Below are 15,357 nucleotides of genomic sequence, written 5' to 3' on the forward strand. Positions count from 1 at the left end.
TGTTGCATGAATATCTGGAGCTTGGGCCCTGCCTACTTGAGCTTAAAGCCTTTGCTTGCCATCAGAAAACTGGATTTGTTTAGAGCTGCAGCAGAATGGCTATGGTGTTACTTCCAGCCTAGGGGGGATGGTGGCACTTTAATTTCAGGTGCACTTGAGGAAGCTCTAATCTTGCCATGTTTTTTCCTACAGTTGGCGTACTGTGTTGTACAGTTCTTGGAGAAAGACAGCAGTTTGACAGAACCAGTGAGTAATCTTGCTTAACTTCTGCGTGACAGTGAAGCCCCCAAAAGCTTCGCAGCTTCCTTAGAGTACCCTTTTTTTTAACCCATGCTGTAAAGAGGCTGGGAGTCAGTGAGTGGTATTGTTTACTGTGTTTGCCTGGTTCCCTGTGAGCAGAAGGGGCTGCAGTACTCATGTGCAAGTCTTTAGCATTCTCTCCTGAAAGCTTCATGAAGGTGGGCTATAGTCTTTGATGTTTATAGTGCTTCAGATCTTGGTGTAGCAGAAGAAACACTATACCAAGCTGTTCTTTCAGTATAGAGCTTTCAGCTAGTGACAGTTGCTGCAGAGACAAAACACATTGACCATCTGATGACATCAGTGGGAGCTTGTGGGGCCATGAAATAGTAGAGACCCGTCCAGACTGTTGGAGTTGGTTGCAAAACTGTGGAGGTGAGGTTAGGAACCTGGGACACAAAGATCTACTTAGGCAAGTCACTGTTCCTTCATGAAAGTATTCTCCTTCCAGCTTTAGCATGAGTTTGCTACCTTCATAGTGTTAAGTCACATTGTAGACACATTTGCCTTCAGGATGTAGTGCTGGGAAACAGCAGGTTCTAAAATGTGTGAGCAGTGGAGACCTCCCATATTCTAGTTACTGGCTGCACAGACCTGCAGTGCTAACCAGGCTATATGCCAGCTTAGCAGAGGGTGCAAGAAGGAGACAAGTGTTCCTCCACCCACTTCAGGCCAGGAAATGTCTTCTACAGAGCTGAGCTTCACAGATTCAAAACAGCAGATGGGCAAAGAACACGTACTTGTGTCACTGTAGCAGGGAGCACCAGAAAGTGTGAGCATTTTAATGAGTAGTGCTGGCTGAGGTCGTTCTGTTCTCTGGCTTAAATGTGTGGCGTTCACGGTGAGCATGACTGCTTGATAGAAGTTGGTCAGCTGTTGTCAGCTTTCTGGCTCCACAGCTCTGACATCAGCAGTGCTGAAGCAGAGCTCCTAGCTTTTCCTTTAATCATGGGTCCTCCATTTCCTGTGTTCCCAAAAGCCTGCTCTAAAACAAACTGTGTAAAGTAGCTTCCTGATCATGATGAGTACTTCCTGTGGCTGACATCCAGTCCAACAGCCTCCTGCCAACGCACCTCTTAGGGTGAGGGAGAAGAGAGAAATAGAAATCTGTCAATATTTCCAGGATTCATTTTGCATCTTATTCAAATAGTAATGCTCCATAGCTCATCACTGGTTCCTGAGTAACGGGTTAGTGGCCCTTGGCTTACTTGGCTTGCAGGTCTGGTTTGGTGCTTATGGAAAGCAGTGGTACGACCCAATTTCATTACCTTCAGTGAGTGTTGCGTTGTGTCTCAACCAGACATACCAAGGCCAAGCTGCCACAGGCTGTGTCCTGTTAAAGCATCTTGCTTGTGAAGGTTTTGAGTAGACCCCTGAGATGACTGGGGTTATTGAAGTCTGGGAGAATTACAGGGCTTGTGCATCAGCGAGAGTCTGAATGCACTAGATGTTACCAGCAGTGCTGAAAGGAGGCCAGATTACTCACTGAGTCCACACTCACCTCAAGTGGGCCTCCCAGAAGCTTGCTCAGCAAGGCTTGACATGGCAACTCTTGTGTTAACAGCAGTCTGAAAGACTGCCAGGTGAGCAAGGCCTTAGATGTGCTCAGTAATAGCAAAGACGGAATCAACACATCTCACACCGCCTTAGCTGTAGGAGAAATTACTTCTGAGTCACTGAAGCTAACTCTTGCCTGAATGGCAGACATGAGTAATGACAAACACTGAGCGTAACAAACTGCTGGCTTCTCAAACCTTGTGTTGGCAGAAACATAATGCTGCCCACTACTCTTCCTCTGCTGCTGTGAACTTCTCAAGTGCTGGGTTCAGGATCAGGTAGCTGATATACACAGGTTTGAAAGAGAACTAACTCCTACTGCCAGCTGTGTGTGACCCTAGTGTCCATAGAGTTAGCATTTTTTCTTTCTACACGGTGAGAGTCTGCAGGATTTTGAATCCTGCCTTTGACAGTGTCTAGAAGCAGATGGGTAGGACAGGAAGCAGTATTAAAAATAAATAAATAAAATCTAGTAAGATATAGCCCTGCTCTAGTATATTCTTCTCATATCTTGTAAGCAATAGTTTACTTAGCCAGAAGTATTGTCATATTGCATTGTCATATTTCATTATAACCATTAGCTGTAAACTCCATAAACTTGTTTGCTACATTCTCAAGTCTTTTTGGACTTTGAGTCTCCACAAAGTTTTGCAAGAATGAGTTCCAAAATCCGGTTACTTTTGTGGGAAGTAGTACTTCCTTTCCTTGTCCCAAACCCGTCCATTGCATTATTTATTCGTTGCTCCTCAATGTTCAAAGTCTGTGGTGTTTTGAATAATGACTCTTCAGAGACCTTCTCTGTAGCATTTGCCATGTTATTAGTTGGTCTTTCATGGTTACTCTGCGCTGTCTACCAGCTGTTGCCTAATCCAGTTTCAGCCTTCTGTGTTAAGCTGTGTTTGGGGAAAAAAAGTGGTTCTAAGTTTTGTACTTGTAGTACAGAACTGTAGCAGCCTAGGCAGAGCTGCTGTCATGAATGTAACAGGTCAGTTTGGGCTTTTGTCTTCTTTCTTCCCCAGTAACCCCCCCTGACTTCTTGAGAAAGTCTATTGTGTTACTTCCTCCCCTCTGCTGTTGTGACCAAATCCTTAAAAATTTTTGTTAACTTTCATCCTCTAACACTGTCTCTGTACCCTCCCCACTCAGGTGATTGTGGGCTTGCTGAAGTTCTGGCCGAAAACTCACAGTCCCAAGGAGGTGATGTTTTTAAATGAGCTGGAGGAGATCCTGGATGTGATTGAGCCGTCTGAGTTTGTGAAAGTTATGGAGCCCTTGTTCAGGCAGTTGGCCAAGTGTGTCTCCAGCCCACACTTCCAGGTGGGTTGCAGCTCAGGAAGGGGATAGAACACTGACTTGTAAACCACTTGACATGTGAGGGTGACACTACATCTTTTGGTCTTGTGTTTATGGATCAGTGGCACATGGAGGTGTGACCTGGGTGAGTATTGGGGTGATGTGGTGGGAAGCAGTGAGAATCTTCACCACAACCACAGAGCAAGCTCATCCAAAGAGAAAACAAAGCATATCAGTGGAGCCCCTCAGCACTGTGTATTGCAGCAGGCTGGAGCTGGAGCACAGGTGCTCTGCCACCTCCTGTTTTGGCTAGCAAAGACAGGAGATCCATCCAGTGTCCCCCTGTTGCAGTAAAACCAAGCATTCTGCAGCACTGGAGGGAGGCCAGCCAAAGAGATTGTGCAGAGAAGGTACTTTGTTTTATTCTGGCATAGGTGGTCAAGCTTGAGGTATACTAAAAAAGTGCTGGAATCTGCTTCTTCCTTGTTCTCACTGAAGGGGAGCTGGCTACAGTGTCTGGCTGAAACAATCTCTGTGGATAGTAGTCCTAAGGTTTAAAATGTACAGGGTGGTAGGACCTGCTAGTAGCTCCATCAGGTGTTTTTGGCTCAGTGTTTTAGATTGCCTTGAAGAGTGCCCAGGAAAAAGATAACTTGCTGGTTGACCCGGTTATAGATGGGATGTTAAAGAAATAGTGACGTAGCCATCTCCCAAATGAACGTGACTGCATAGTGAGGCAGACTGGCTTCAATCTGTCTTTTGGTATAGACAGGTACAAAGTCATGTGTTTACAAGCCAAAAATAAAATCAGTCTAAGTCACATGTGTATGTAAAAGATAATTTCCTGTAAAGGACTGGGGGAGCATGATGGAAACCAGCTGGGCATGGATTACTGGTGTGGTGATGGGAACCAAAGGACTAATGTGACCTTTGGGCGTGGAGGGAGCTACCAAAGGGAACTAAGGAAATTGAATAAAGTCGGGTAAAGGCTGGAGGAGAGACATCCTGCACTTGATAGCAGCCACCATCTGCTGCCAAACTCTTTAAAAAACAAGACTGAAAAACCTGGAGAAGGTGCAAACACTTTACAGCCTAAGAAAATTTACCCCAAAAGTGTCCCATACAGTCAGGCTGAACAGTCTCTGTGTCTGCAGCTTGTCTGAGAGCAAAATTAGGAATTGACTTCTTGGTAAGTCTGAATACTTTGGTGGAGTAAGTTTTCTCTGAGTGGGTTGTCTGTTAATCTAGCAGACAAAAGCTTAATGAGATCTGGAAAACCAAACGCTAGGTAAGTGAACACGAGGTGAGTTTCCCTTCGTTTATTCCTGTAGAATGATATGTTAAAGGGCATATAGTGAGTTCTCCATCTGAAATACAAAACTGAGTCTGGATATCTCTCTTTCTAGGTTTTTTAAGCCATTCTGAAGTTAGCTCTAAATGCAAAAATTAGCTTGCATTGCCCAGATTTGTGGTAAATATGAAGAATTGTGGTTGAGTCTGTCACTGGGTGGAAACTTGTTAGACTTGTTTGTCTTGTTAGAGCAGGATGGCTGCCCCAAGATTTTCCATATTTTCGCCCTTACTAAATCAGGAGGTTGAATTGTGGGACTGGTGACTTAAACATGCTTCAAAGTCCTGAGAGGCTCTGTTGTGGGAAAAGCCAGGAAGGAGTGGAACTTTACAGAAGACAATTTGAGGAAATGAAGGAGTTTGGTGCTAATCTGAGCTGGGACCTGGAGCAGATGACATTACTCTTCTCAAGTGTTGTATAAAGGGTGTTGGGCTCATCAGTATGTCGACAGTAGGCTTGTCTGTTCAGGAGCATTATGTTTTTCCCAGGAAAGTGAGAAGTGTCTGACAGAGGCTCAGGCAAAGAAGGCTGGGAAGCAGGGATGAATGGCCTTGTAGAAGTTTATGAAGGTCAGCCCTGCTGCCTGTACTGTGATGAAGCATGTGGGCTCCTCAACTGGGTGGTGGCTTTGCTGTGTACCACAGATGTTACTGGAAGGAGCCTTTCCAAGGATGCCTTTCTCTCCCCCTGCAGGTGGCAGAGCGAGCACTGTACTACTGGAACAATGAATATATCATGAGCCTGATCAGCGATAATGCAGCCAAAATTCTCCCGATCATGTTTCCAGCGCTCTACAAGAACTCCAAGAGTCACTGGAACAAGTAGGTCTTCCCACATGCCCTGGCACTTGCTGTGCGTGCTGGATTGCTTGGCTCACTGGCAATCTTGGGGCATGCTGCTGCAGTGCAACACTGCGTGGCGTTCAGTGGCACCAGGTGCTGAGCAGGGGGGTTGTTAGTAATGTCAGCATGGGAAAGGGCCGCAGCAGACCACTGAGGCCTGCTTCTGCAAGGGTTGAGGCACCTGCAGTTACCAGCCTTGGAGGCCACTGCGTCATAGCTTTTGATACCTGCTTGTCAGTAATGTTGCTAGTCTATCTGAGGTGTGCTGTAGGTTTTCCCGCTAACTTCTGCCTGCTTTTTAGCTAATGGTCCTCCCATATGTTCTCCGTGAGCTCCTTGGCTGATGCAGTGCTTGACTCCTGGAGTACAGGAAGAACAGAGGAAGCAGAACTAACTGGGCAGCTGTCCATGTCAAATATTGACCCCTGTGTCTGATTCCTAGACACTTCTCTGTTTTATGGTTCTTTTATTGACTTCTTTTCTACTGGCTTCTCCTTCATTAGATTCCTTACCTGGTTAATTCAAGTTTAGCTAATTTAATCTAACACACTTCCTTTTAATGAATCAGCTGAAAATACTTGGTCCACAGCTGAGATCCTAAAGTCATTCAGCAAAAACCACAGAAAGACCAAAACCAAGTGCCATCTTCTTCTATTCTTGAGGGTGGAAAAAAGCAAAATAATTAATTCTAGGGAGGCTGGGCAAGTCCAGAGCTCAGTAGTATACTGTGGTAGGCAAAGCTGTGAGGCAGAGCTTGTTTGCAGAGAGCTCCCCACTAATCTGCTCTCCATTCTATCAGGAACCATGGACTGGAGCCACCAGTCAAGGTGCTCTAAAGCCTGGAATAGGCACAGATGTGCAGACATGACCACACACAAACACCCAGAGACACCAGCGGGCACACGCATGTGCAGATAGGCACACACATGCACACATACATGTGATGTGCGTGCACATGTGCATGCAGACAGATGTACTCAGACGCTCTCTCATTCAGTCTTACTGCCCCTCCTGATCAAAGTTCAGAAAAGGACTTTATGTTCTTGTCTGAAACCCTTCACCAGTTCTGTGTCCTTGCAGCAGTCAAGACTCATGATTCTGTTCTTTCTGTCTTTTCTTCTTGTCTGCTTCCCAGTGGTATGACAGAAGAAGTCCTGAAAGTGTTTTCCTCTTACTTCTCCTTGTCTTTGTTTTAGCAATAGCTAAAACAGGGCAGGTTGAGTACCTCAGATGCCCGTCTTCCTTCCCATAGTTCTTTTACTTGGTCCAGCATGGCTGCATCTCCCTTATTCCATCTGTAGAGCTGGTGGAGGCACAGAGCTCAATCTTCTGAGTCTCATCTTTTGCCTCTGGGTCAGGCCTTTCAGAGACAGCTTCAACACTTGTTTTTATTCCCCAGGAGAGTCTTTGTCCTGTAGGGAGCTCACACAGAGTGCAACCTATCCATAAATCGCTGGCACAAAGTTGACTTTTCTTCTGTGGTATTCTCTGTGCTAGTTCCCATCTCTACAGGGCTGCTGCCTGTGTTTTGGGCAGCTCAGTGACAAAGCTCGTGACCAAATACTGGGCAGCCCAAAAAAGTAATTTTGTATATGTGAGGTGAACTGTGTGAGGCACTAAACAGTGCCTGAGAACAGCCCTGAACAGGCCCCTTCCTTTCCCACTTTTTACTACAAGAAATGACCACAGGAACGCATATTTTTGCACTCATTTTTCTGATCATGGTAGAGCAGACCTACCCCAGTGGTCTTCTCTTTCTTCTCCATCTCTTTCTCCCTGTGGTATAGTTTCTGCTCTGTTTGTGGAAGAGGTTTTCCTGTGGTAAGAGCTGGGACTGCGTAAAAATCTTTTGTCACACAGCTATAGAATTAGTTGCTGCTGCTGTTAACCTCTTGTCTGTGCTGCTGGTGCTGACTCAGGGCTCAGAACCTGCCCACTATGACTTGTTCTCCTTTCCTCATTTCTTTGCAGAACAATCCACGGGCTGATCTACAATGCACTGAAGCTCTTCATGGAGATGAACCAAAAGCTTTTTGATGACTGCACACAGCAATACAAGGCAGAGAAGCAGAAGTGAGTAACAGGTTTTTGCCAAGTTACTTGAGCTCATCCCGAAGTCTCCTTGGGTACAGTAACAGATGGTAGATGCCAGTTGGCAGAGGGGAATGGAAAGGTGGTACAAGTAATTTTGTAAAAAAAGTAGGATTCCTCAGCAGTAACTATGAGTAGGGATGAGAAGAGATAAAATGTGTGCCCTGATAGAAATTCTTTCAGTCCTGATGAACCAGGTAGCTTAGAAAAGAGTGACAGAGTCATAAGGAAATACATTGCAATGTAGAGGATACTCAGCTTTGCAGAGATGATTATGCTCTGCATATTATATGAGCTGGAAATATTTACCAGCTCATAAATGTTATAGTGATGCCAGTGGAATCCTACTGCTTTAAAAAACTCCAAAGAGTTTTGCTGCAGTGGGCATAATGCATCTTTCATACCATGAGATGCTTTCAATTTTCCAGTGATAAAGATGGAATAATTCCTGCAATTTCAAAGAGCAGATGGTGGAGATAAAATCTGAGCTCAGCAATTACCTGTGCCATGGTGCTGTAAAGAGGAAAGAACTCCACGTTTTCTGCTTCCTTGTGCTGGTTTTGGTGCTTGTGTGGCTTGCCTTGGTGAGCTGAGTCAGTCCAGTAAGCTAGAAGGAAACTTCATAATTTTTTTTTATTCTCAAGGGTCTTTTTCTGACTCAGTGACAGAAAATACTGCTTCTCATTCCTGAATGAGCCAAGGCTGGTGATGGGCTAATCCTTGCTGGGAGTGGGGAGTTCTGGGGTACATTCCATTGTTTTGTGGAATAGTAGTAAATAATGAAGTTAATTTTTGAATCAGAGCTCTGGATGGGTAACCTGCTTATGGAGAAACTAAGGTTTTGTTAACATCTAAAATGGGAGCAAGCAAGATTTCTTTTTTCCCATTTGAGGGCATTTGGGAAGCCCACAAATATCTGCATATATATTTTCAGTCAGTGACAGCACATTTCCTACAAGACCTACCTGGTGTTTCCATTAGGAGCTTTTTCTCTGTGTTTGGCTTCTACCCGTGCTGACCTGCTGAGAGTGACTGTTCTCTGTCCTGGTGTGTGGCTGATGGAGGATTGTTCTGGAAAAGCTCAACAAAGCAGCTCAGAGCTGGTCCAGTAAATGTATGGGTAGAGCTGCACTGTTTCCTGCTCATGTTAAGATGATTTTGTTTGTTTGTTTGTTTGTCTAGTGTGCTTCTGTGCCTAATTAGGCTTCAGAAAACCTTGTGTTGGGTTTTTATCAAGGATATACCTTTTGCAGTTCTGCATAAACAAAATTGGTAAAACGTCACTTGAAAGCTTGGTGTGCAGGATGTGAAAATGTCTTTCAGCAGCAGAATTTGAGATTTTACTGTGGTGAGCGTGATACAATTCCTCAGCTAAGTTGGATTTACCTGCCACAGAGACCCAGCTAAGGAGGCCTTTCTGGGTGAGAACAAGAAGGGTCAACTCTGTGTTGATGTTGTGATGTCATTACAGAGTAAAAGAACTTCCTTAGCATGGGTAGACAGGGCACTAGAGAGACCTGTAGCTGGGATGAAAGCTGGATAGTTAAAATCAGAAATAAAGCTGAGATTTTAGTGCAGATGTTTAAAATGTAGAAGAGAATAAGGAGTGGTGGATGCTCACCTCTGTTTGCTGGGAACATTCACTGCCCTGGGATTTATAAGTGGCCCTGTTGAACAGTCACTTAAAATGTGTACCAAGGCCACGGGCTGTGCCTGGGGGGTTGGGGCAGCTCGCTGGTGTGTTATGGCTACAGGAAGAGGTAACAGGGGACAGTGGAACTCCGGCTCTACTAGAAATGTCATTTTGTCCCTCTTCATCTGTGGGGCGCCAGGAAAATGTGTCTTAGAAATCCAGACTAATGTCATTGTTTTACCCCAGAAACCAGACACTCTGGTCCACTCCTGCAGCACAAAGCCAGGGAAAAAGTACCTGTGCAGCCCACTGTTGCCACCGCATCCTCTGAGGTGGGTGAGGAGTGTGCCTGCCTACCTTCTGCTAGTTCCAGTGTGTCCCCTCTTCTTGCCTCATGTCACCTGTAGGGTCTCTGAAGGACAGGGCAGCTCTTCCCCTTACCTTCACTTTTCTGCTGTCTCTTGCTTTTTTCATCCAGTGAGTGAAGACTGCACTTTCCCCAGGAGTTCACAGCTAATGTCTCTCTTTCTCTCTCTCTCTCTGCAGGGGAAGGTTCAGGATGAAGGAACGAGAAGAAATGTGGCAGAAAATAGAGGAGCTTGCCCGGCTGAATCCTCAGGTGGGTGTCAACTGGGCAATCACCAACCATATAAAGTTCAAGGAAAAGTGCCGGATTCTGCACCTGGGATGGGGCAACCTGAGGTGTAGGTAAAGACTGGGGAATGAGACGCTGGAAAGCAGTGCCATTGAAAGGGACCTGGGGGTCCTGGTTGACAGCAAGTTGAACATTAGTCAGCAGTGTCCTGGCAGCCAGGAGGGCCAACCGTGTCCTGGGAGGCATCAAGCAAAGCATCGCCAGCTGGTCAAGGGAGGTGATTGTTCCACTCTGCTCTGCATGGGGGTGGCCTCACCTTGAATATTGTGTGCAGTTTTGATCACTGCAATATAAGAAAGATATTAAGCTGTTAGAGAGTGTCCAAAGGAGGGCAATGAAGATGGTGAAGGGCCTTGAGTGGAAGCCGTAGGAGGAGCACCTGAGGTCACTTGTTCTGTTCAGCCTGGAGAAAAGGAGACTGAGGGGGGACCCCATAAGTTACAACTTCCTCATGAGAGGAAGAGGAGGGGTAGACACTGATCTTTTCTCTGTGGAGACCAGTGACAGAACCTGAAGGAATGGCCTGAAGCTGTGTCCGTGGAGGTTTAGGTTGGGTATTAGGAAAAGGTGTTTCACCCAGAGGGTAGTTGGGTGCTGGAAGAGGCTCCCCAGGGAAGTGGTCACAGCACCAAGCCTGACAGAGTTCAAGAAGCGTTTGCCAGTGCTCTCAGGCAGATGGTGTGACTCTTCAGGATAGTCCTGTGCAGGGCAAAGGATTGGACTCAATGATCCTTGTGGGTCCTTTCCAACTCAGCATATTCTGTGATTCTGTGACAACAGGACCTAGGATGAATGAGACAAGAATGTGCTGGGGGTCTTAACCTGCTTCCTCAGCCCATGAGAGCAGGCTTTAGCACCCAATCCCAGTCCTGTGCACACTGCTGCAGCAGTGGTCTGTCCTCCCAAAACCCAGTGTCTTGGTGATGTTGACAGTCAGCCTGGATTTATGTAGCACTGACCTCTAAGTAATGCACATACATGTTTATGGGCCGTGCTCTCAGCTGCAGCTGTGCATGCAGTGTGCCGTGACTCAGAGGGCACCAGTAGGAATGGGTAGGAGAGGATGCTCCTTTCCTATCTGTGTACCTACTACTACCTTTGTGAGGGCCAGAGAGGGCAGCTAGAAGTGTGCTATGCTGTGTTAGGATGCTGGGGGAGAAGGCTTGGTGTTGTACGGAGTGCTGACTCTCCAGTTATCTGTGTTGTCTGCAGTACCCCATGTATTATGCACCTCTACCCTTGCCTTCTGTGTGCTGTATGGAAACAGAGACCCCGACTGCAGAGGATATACAGCTACTGAAGAAAACAGTGGAGACGGAGGCTGTGCAGGTGCGTAAGTGACTAGAGTCCTTCCACAACTGCCCTCAGTCCAGGGTCCAGCAGCCAGAACTGGCTCTTTCCAAGTGTTCTGAGGGTAAATGACCCTACTCTCATCCCTGATCATTAAAAGATCAGCCTGTAGTCTGAAGAGTAGAGTTTATCTAATCTTCCCTCTAACCTTCCCACTCCGGAAAAAGTGCGAGTGGGACTTTTCTCTGTCCTTTTAGTCTATGTTTGGGTCTCAGCCTGTTCTGCAGCAGGCTGCAGTGTCACCCAGCATATTCTAGAGGGGTTGGAGTCAGAGGCTGAAGGGGTGAAGGGGTTTGCTACTGATCCCTGACTCCTTCGGTTTGTCTGTAGATGCTGAAAGACATTAAGAAGGACAAAGTTTTGCTGCGCCGGAAATCTGAGCTTCCCCAGGACGTCTACACTATAAAGGCCCTGGAGGCCCACAAGAGAGCAGAAGAGTTTCTCACCTCAAGCCAGGAGGCTCTCTGACGGGCTCAGGGGCTGGCCCGGGAAGCTCTGCCCCATCCCTTTCCTCCAGGGGTCATGGAAATGCACTCAGTTCTCATGTATAAGTAAGGAATGAACATGGTGAGCTGTGCCTGTCCTCCACTCCATCTGCATACCTCCAGGCTAGATCTGGTTTTATGTTATCTCACCACTGTCATGTCCTCCTGCTTTTTCACCTTGGCTGTGCGTGCATGAAGGGAGCCCGCCTGACCTCTGATCGTATCAGTCCAGGCAGGACTCACTTCATTGCGAGCTGCCACCTGTTCTTACTCTGCCTGGAAAGCAGAGCCTTGCTCAGGCTCTGTGTTGGCCAGAGACACCCACGTGTGGCTCAGCATGCTGCTCCAAGCCCCAAGTGCCCATCTCTGCTGTGCCTGCCCCTGTGCTGCCTGTGCCGCTGAGCCCTGTGGTGCTTGGAGGTCAGGCTGAGCTTGAGGCAGGAGCAGAGCTTGTGGAGGCTTTGCTGCCTTGGGGTGCAGCTCCACAGCTGAAGGGTCTTACTTGCAGCAGAGAAGATGTTTGCTTCCACCTTTCTTTTTTTCCAAGCCTCTTGTTTTGTTCCTCTGTCAGTGGAGTGGGGGGTTCAGTGCTTCGCCACCCCCAGTAAAGCTGGGTGCAAGCACTACGTACTTTTGCCCTCCCTTTCGAGCATCCTTAGAAGCTCTCTTGTGGGAAAGTGATTCCTTCAGCTATTTGTGTTGATCTGTGCTGACTCATCTACATCCCGGTGTCTCGGGTTAATTGTGGGCCCAGAATTAACTTCCTGCTTTGTAACAGGTGTCAGCCACTGAATTCTGCTTTCTTCTTCTAACTGCTCAATTAAAATACTCCTGCAGCTCTCCCTTTGTCTCTGTATCCCACCTTTAGCTCTGCAGTGGCCAGGGTTTTTAGAAAGCTTGTGCTGCTACAGTCCTTTCTGCAAGCTAGGGGAAGCAATGGATACACCTTATGGGGCGTGGCTGAATTTGGGTGCTTAGTCTCCTGGTTATGACCGATGGCCAAGTGTTACTGCTGAATTGCTTCCATGGGTGCTCTGACCAAAGTTCACCTTTCCCTGTTACTTTGGCACCCATTGAGGCCCTTGAGCTGAGGCCCTTGTTAGTTATTACTGGTGCATCAGGGACTCTGCTAGATTAGCATTTAGAGCACACTTGCTGATAGCCCAGGGGCTTGCACAGCACTTAGGTGCTACTGTGATCCAGCTTTCACCCCTGTGTTTTGTGGTGCAGATTCAGTGCCAGGCCAAAGTGCCACCTCAGAGTCTGGCTTGTGATAGAAAAGGGAGTCCTCCTTGCTTCCTACCTGCTGCACCTGCTTTCTTGACACATAAGCTTAAGTGGAATTGCAGTAGTGCAGGGAGCTTACGGCATTGGTGCTAGCCTGACACTGCTTTGCAGCATCATGGAATGTTGTAGAAGGTTCTGGTGTATCTGCTTGTCCTCACTAGTAAACCATTCCTAGGCCAGAGGTTCATCCTCTCTAATCTTTCTGCTGGTGTGCAGCACATCTTTCCCCCAACCCCGACCAGGCTGTTTTTACCTCCGTATCCTGCATCCCTGCCCTTTGTAGGTCTCTCTTGGCTCAGCCCTCACAAAGAATGCCACCATCTCTTCGGAGCAGCCGGTGAGCGCGTGTGTGAGATCCCCCCCAGTCACGCAGGACCCCACCTTCCCTCCACAACAGGCCAGTTCATCAGGAGACTTTAGAAACACCTCAGGGAGGTTATTGCTTACACTGAACATTATTCCAAGCTTATGATCAGCTGCCAATCAATTACCTCACGCCTGGCACAGCATGTAGACATGCACCAGGTGATGCCGGATGGTGCACTGGAGTGGCACGGTGGAGATGAGGACTGCTGGGCTCAGGCTGGGCGGGATGCTTCTTCCTTTCAGTGCAGGCTTTCCAACTGGCTCTTAACATTGTGCTATAAGCCAGCACCTCATTTTTAGATTGCTACAGCATGGTGTGCCCTCACTCAAGCCTGCTTGCTGCTGGGCAGCCTTTCCCTGCTGTAGGCTGCTCTGTCTGTGGAAGGAACAGAGACTTGTGGTGTGCAGAGGCTGATGCTGTCCTACAGATGGTCTGTCTCTGTTGCCATCCCCTGAGCCTGGCCAGAGGGATGCTGCTGGAGTTGTGCCATGTGCAGGGGCAGGACTCTAACACATCATGACTACGTGCTGTACAGCTTTGATGTTCCCATAGCTTTGTGTGTCTTGTTCTGGGTCAGGGAACTTAGGCTTAGTACTTTCACCCTTTGTTTGCTGCCTATTCATTCCAGTGTCCTGGACACCTCAGAAGGGGACCATGTGAGAAAGGGAGGAGTGTGCTCACCCTCTCACCACATGTACTGCTCATGGGCAGATCTGCATCTGCCACACTACAGCTGTCCCTTGCTCAATACTTGGTTTCTAGCATTAGTGCTGCTCATTTCTGCCTACGCCTTCCCCATGTCAGCCAAATGGACAGAACTGGAGCTGCCTCTTCCACTTCACCTGGCTCCCTCCTCCCAAGGGAACAAGCAAAACTACTGCATTCACCCCCTGGACACAAGTATTAAGCTGCTTACAGTTCATATGTACATATGGTGTACTTTATTTTCAGTAGAGCATTACATAGTATGAAAGTGTTGGATTTTGTACAGATGTCCCTGTATGTACAGAACTAAATAAAACCAATCTCTTGGAATGACACATCTGGCTCTGCCTCTGATATTCCAACACAGCCCCTGTCCTGGGAGGAGGGGCCCAAGCCTGGAGAGGGACTTCTCAGGTACTGTCAGGACGGGGACAAATCCAGTGTTTGTCCTGAGGGAATCTGGACAAAGCCAGCTAAGTCCCCTCGCCCCACATGCACTCAGGTATAGAAACCAGTCGGGCTCCTCAGAGGCTGAGGAAGCCAACCCAAGGACATCACATTGACTTATGCACCAGCCAGAACCAGGAAAGAGGAGTGGAGAGGTAAATCAGACAATGTCAGTGGAAGAAACAGGAAGGTCGATACTGGCAAGTCCTGTCAGCACCTGGCTTGGAGGCAGCGGGAGCCTGCAGGGTGGAGGAAGGGCTGGGGTGCTGCAGCTCAGCTCTCACTTCCACTCGGGCCGGGGACCGCCGAGGCTCTGCCGGGCCTGCAGTGTGCGCTGCACCACGTCCTTCCACTGCTCCTCCGAGATCTGGCTGGCCCAGGCGGGGATGCCCAGGGTAGGCAGCTTCACGCTGGCCATCGTCCTCTTCACCAGTTCCACATGCTCTGGGAACAAGAAAGGGAGTGAGACCGCGACGGAACCCCGAGAGGGCCGTGCCGAAGCCGCCCTTACCTGCATCCATGGGGATGGAGCTGCGGCTGCTCTGAGCCGCGGCGCCTTCCGCCTCCTCCTCCTCCTCGCTGTCCGTCGGTGGGTCGGGCAGGTGCAGCCTCAGCATCTGCGGAGAAAAGCGGGCAGCGGGGGTCGGGACCACGGGTGCCCCCCAACCCCGTCGCGGCGGGAGGTGCTGAGCGATACCTGCAGCCGCTCCTGCAGGCCGGGGCCCGTCTCACCGGGGCCCTGCTCCGGTTCCTGGCTCAGCGGCTGGTACAAGTACCCGCCGCCGCCTTCCTCCTCCTCCTCCTCCTCCTCCTCCTCGTCGCCGCTCCAGCCCGCCGCGCCGTCCGGGCCCTCGGGCAGCCCGGGCTCCCGGGGACACACGCGCTCCGGGCCCATGCTCGGCGCCACGGCCATACACAGGGCGCGCCGCCACCGCCGCCGCCCGGAACCGCCGCGGCCGCCGCGGGGCACTGTGGGAGCTGTAGTCCCGACGCT

General features: G+C 48.7%; 2 protein-coding genes across 3 annotated transcripts in view; one reads left to right on the forward strand and one right to left on the reverse strand.

Annotated features, from left to right (window-relative positions):
* PPP2R5D (protein phosphatase 2 regulatory subunit B'delta) overlaps positions 1 to 14,251 on the forward strand; it is a 27,904-nt gene extending 13,653 nt beyond the window's left edge. For both annotated transcript variants that reach the window (XM_027901715.1, XM_027901716.1), the window contains exons 10-16: positions 193 to 246; positions 3,004 to 3,174; positions 5,195 to 5,322; positions 7,315 to 7,416; positions 9,614 to 9,686; positions 10,935 to 11,051; positions 11,403 to 14,251. In XM_027901715.1, the coding sequence (XP_027757516.1) occupies positions 193 to 246; positions 3,004 to 3,174; positions 5,195 to 5,322; positions 7,315 to 7,416; positions 9,614 to 9,686; positions 10,935 to 11,051; positions 11,403 to 11,540 (783 nt within the window). In that variant the 3' untranslated portion in view covers positions 11,541 to 14,251. The remainder of the gene's footprint in view (positions 1 to 192; positions 247 to 3,003; positions 3,175 to 5,194; positions 5,323 to 7,314; positions 7,417 to 9,613; positions 9,687 to 10,934; positions 11,052 to 11,402) is intronic.
* Positions 14,124 to 15,304, reverse strand: MEA1 (male-enhanced antigen 1). Its single transcript, XM_027901718.1, has 3 exons — positions 15,061 to 15,304; positions 14,875 to 14,980; positions 14,124 to 14,807 (listed from the first exon to the last, which is right to left on the reverse strand). The coding sequence occupies exons 1-3, from the start codon at positions 15,274 to 15,276 to the stop codon at positions 14,644 to 14,646; spliced, it is 486 nt and encodes a 161-aa protein (XP_027757519.1). The 5' UTR covers positions 15,277 to 15,304; the 3' UTR covers positions 14,124 to 14,643.
* Positions 15,305 to 15,357: the final 53 nt, after the last annotated feature.

This window comes from Empidonax traillii, unplaced genomic scaffold, assembly GCF_003031625.1.
Source record: "Empidonax traillii isolate 1590-97213 ecotype Southwest subspecies unplaced genomic scaffold, ASM303162v1 scaffold808:size486820, whole genome shotgun sequence".
In the NCBI taxonomy this organism is placed as follows: Eukaryota; Metazoa; Chordata; class Aves; order Passeriformes; family Tyrannidae; genus Empidonax; species Empidonax traillii.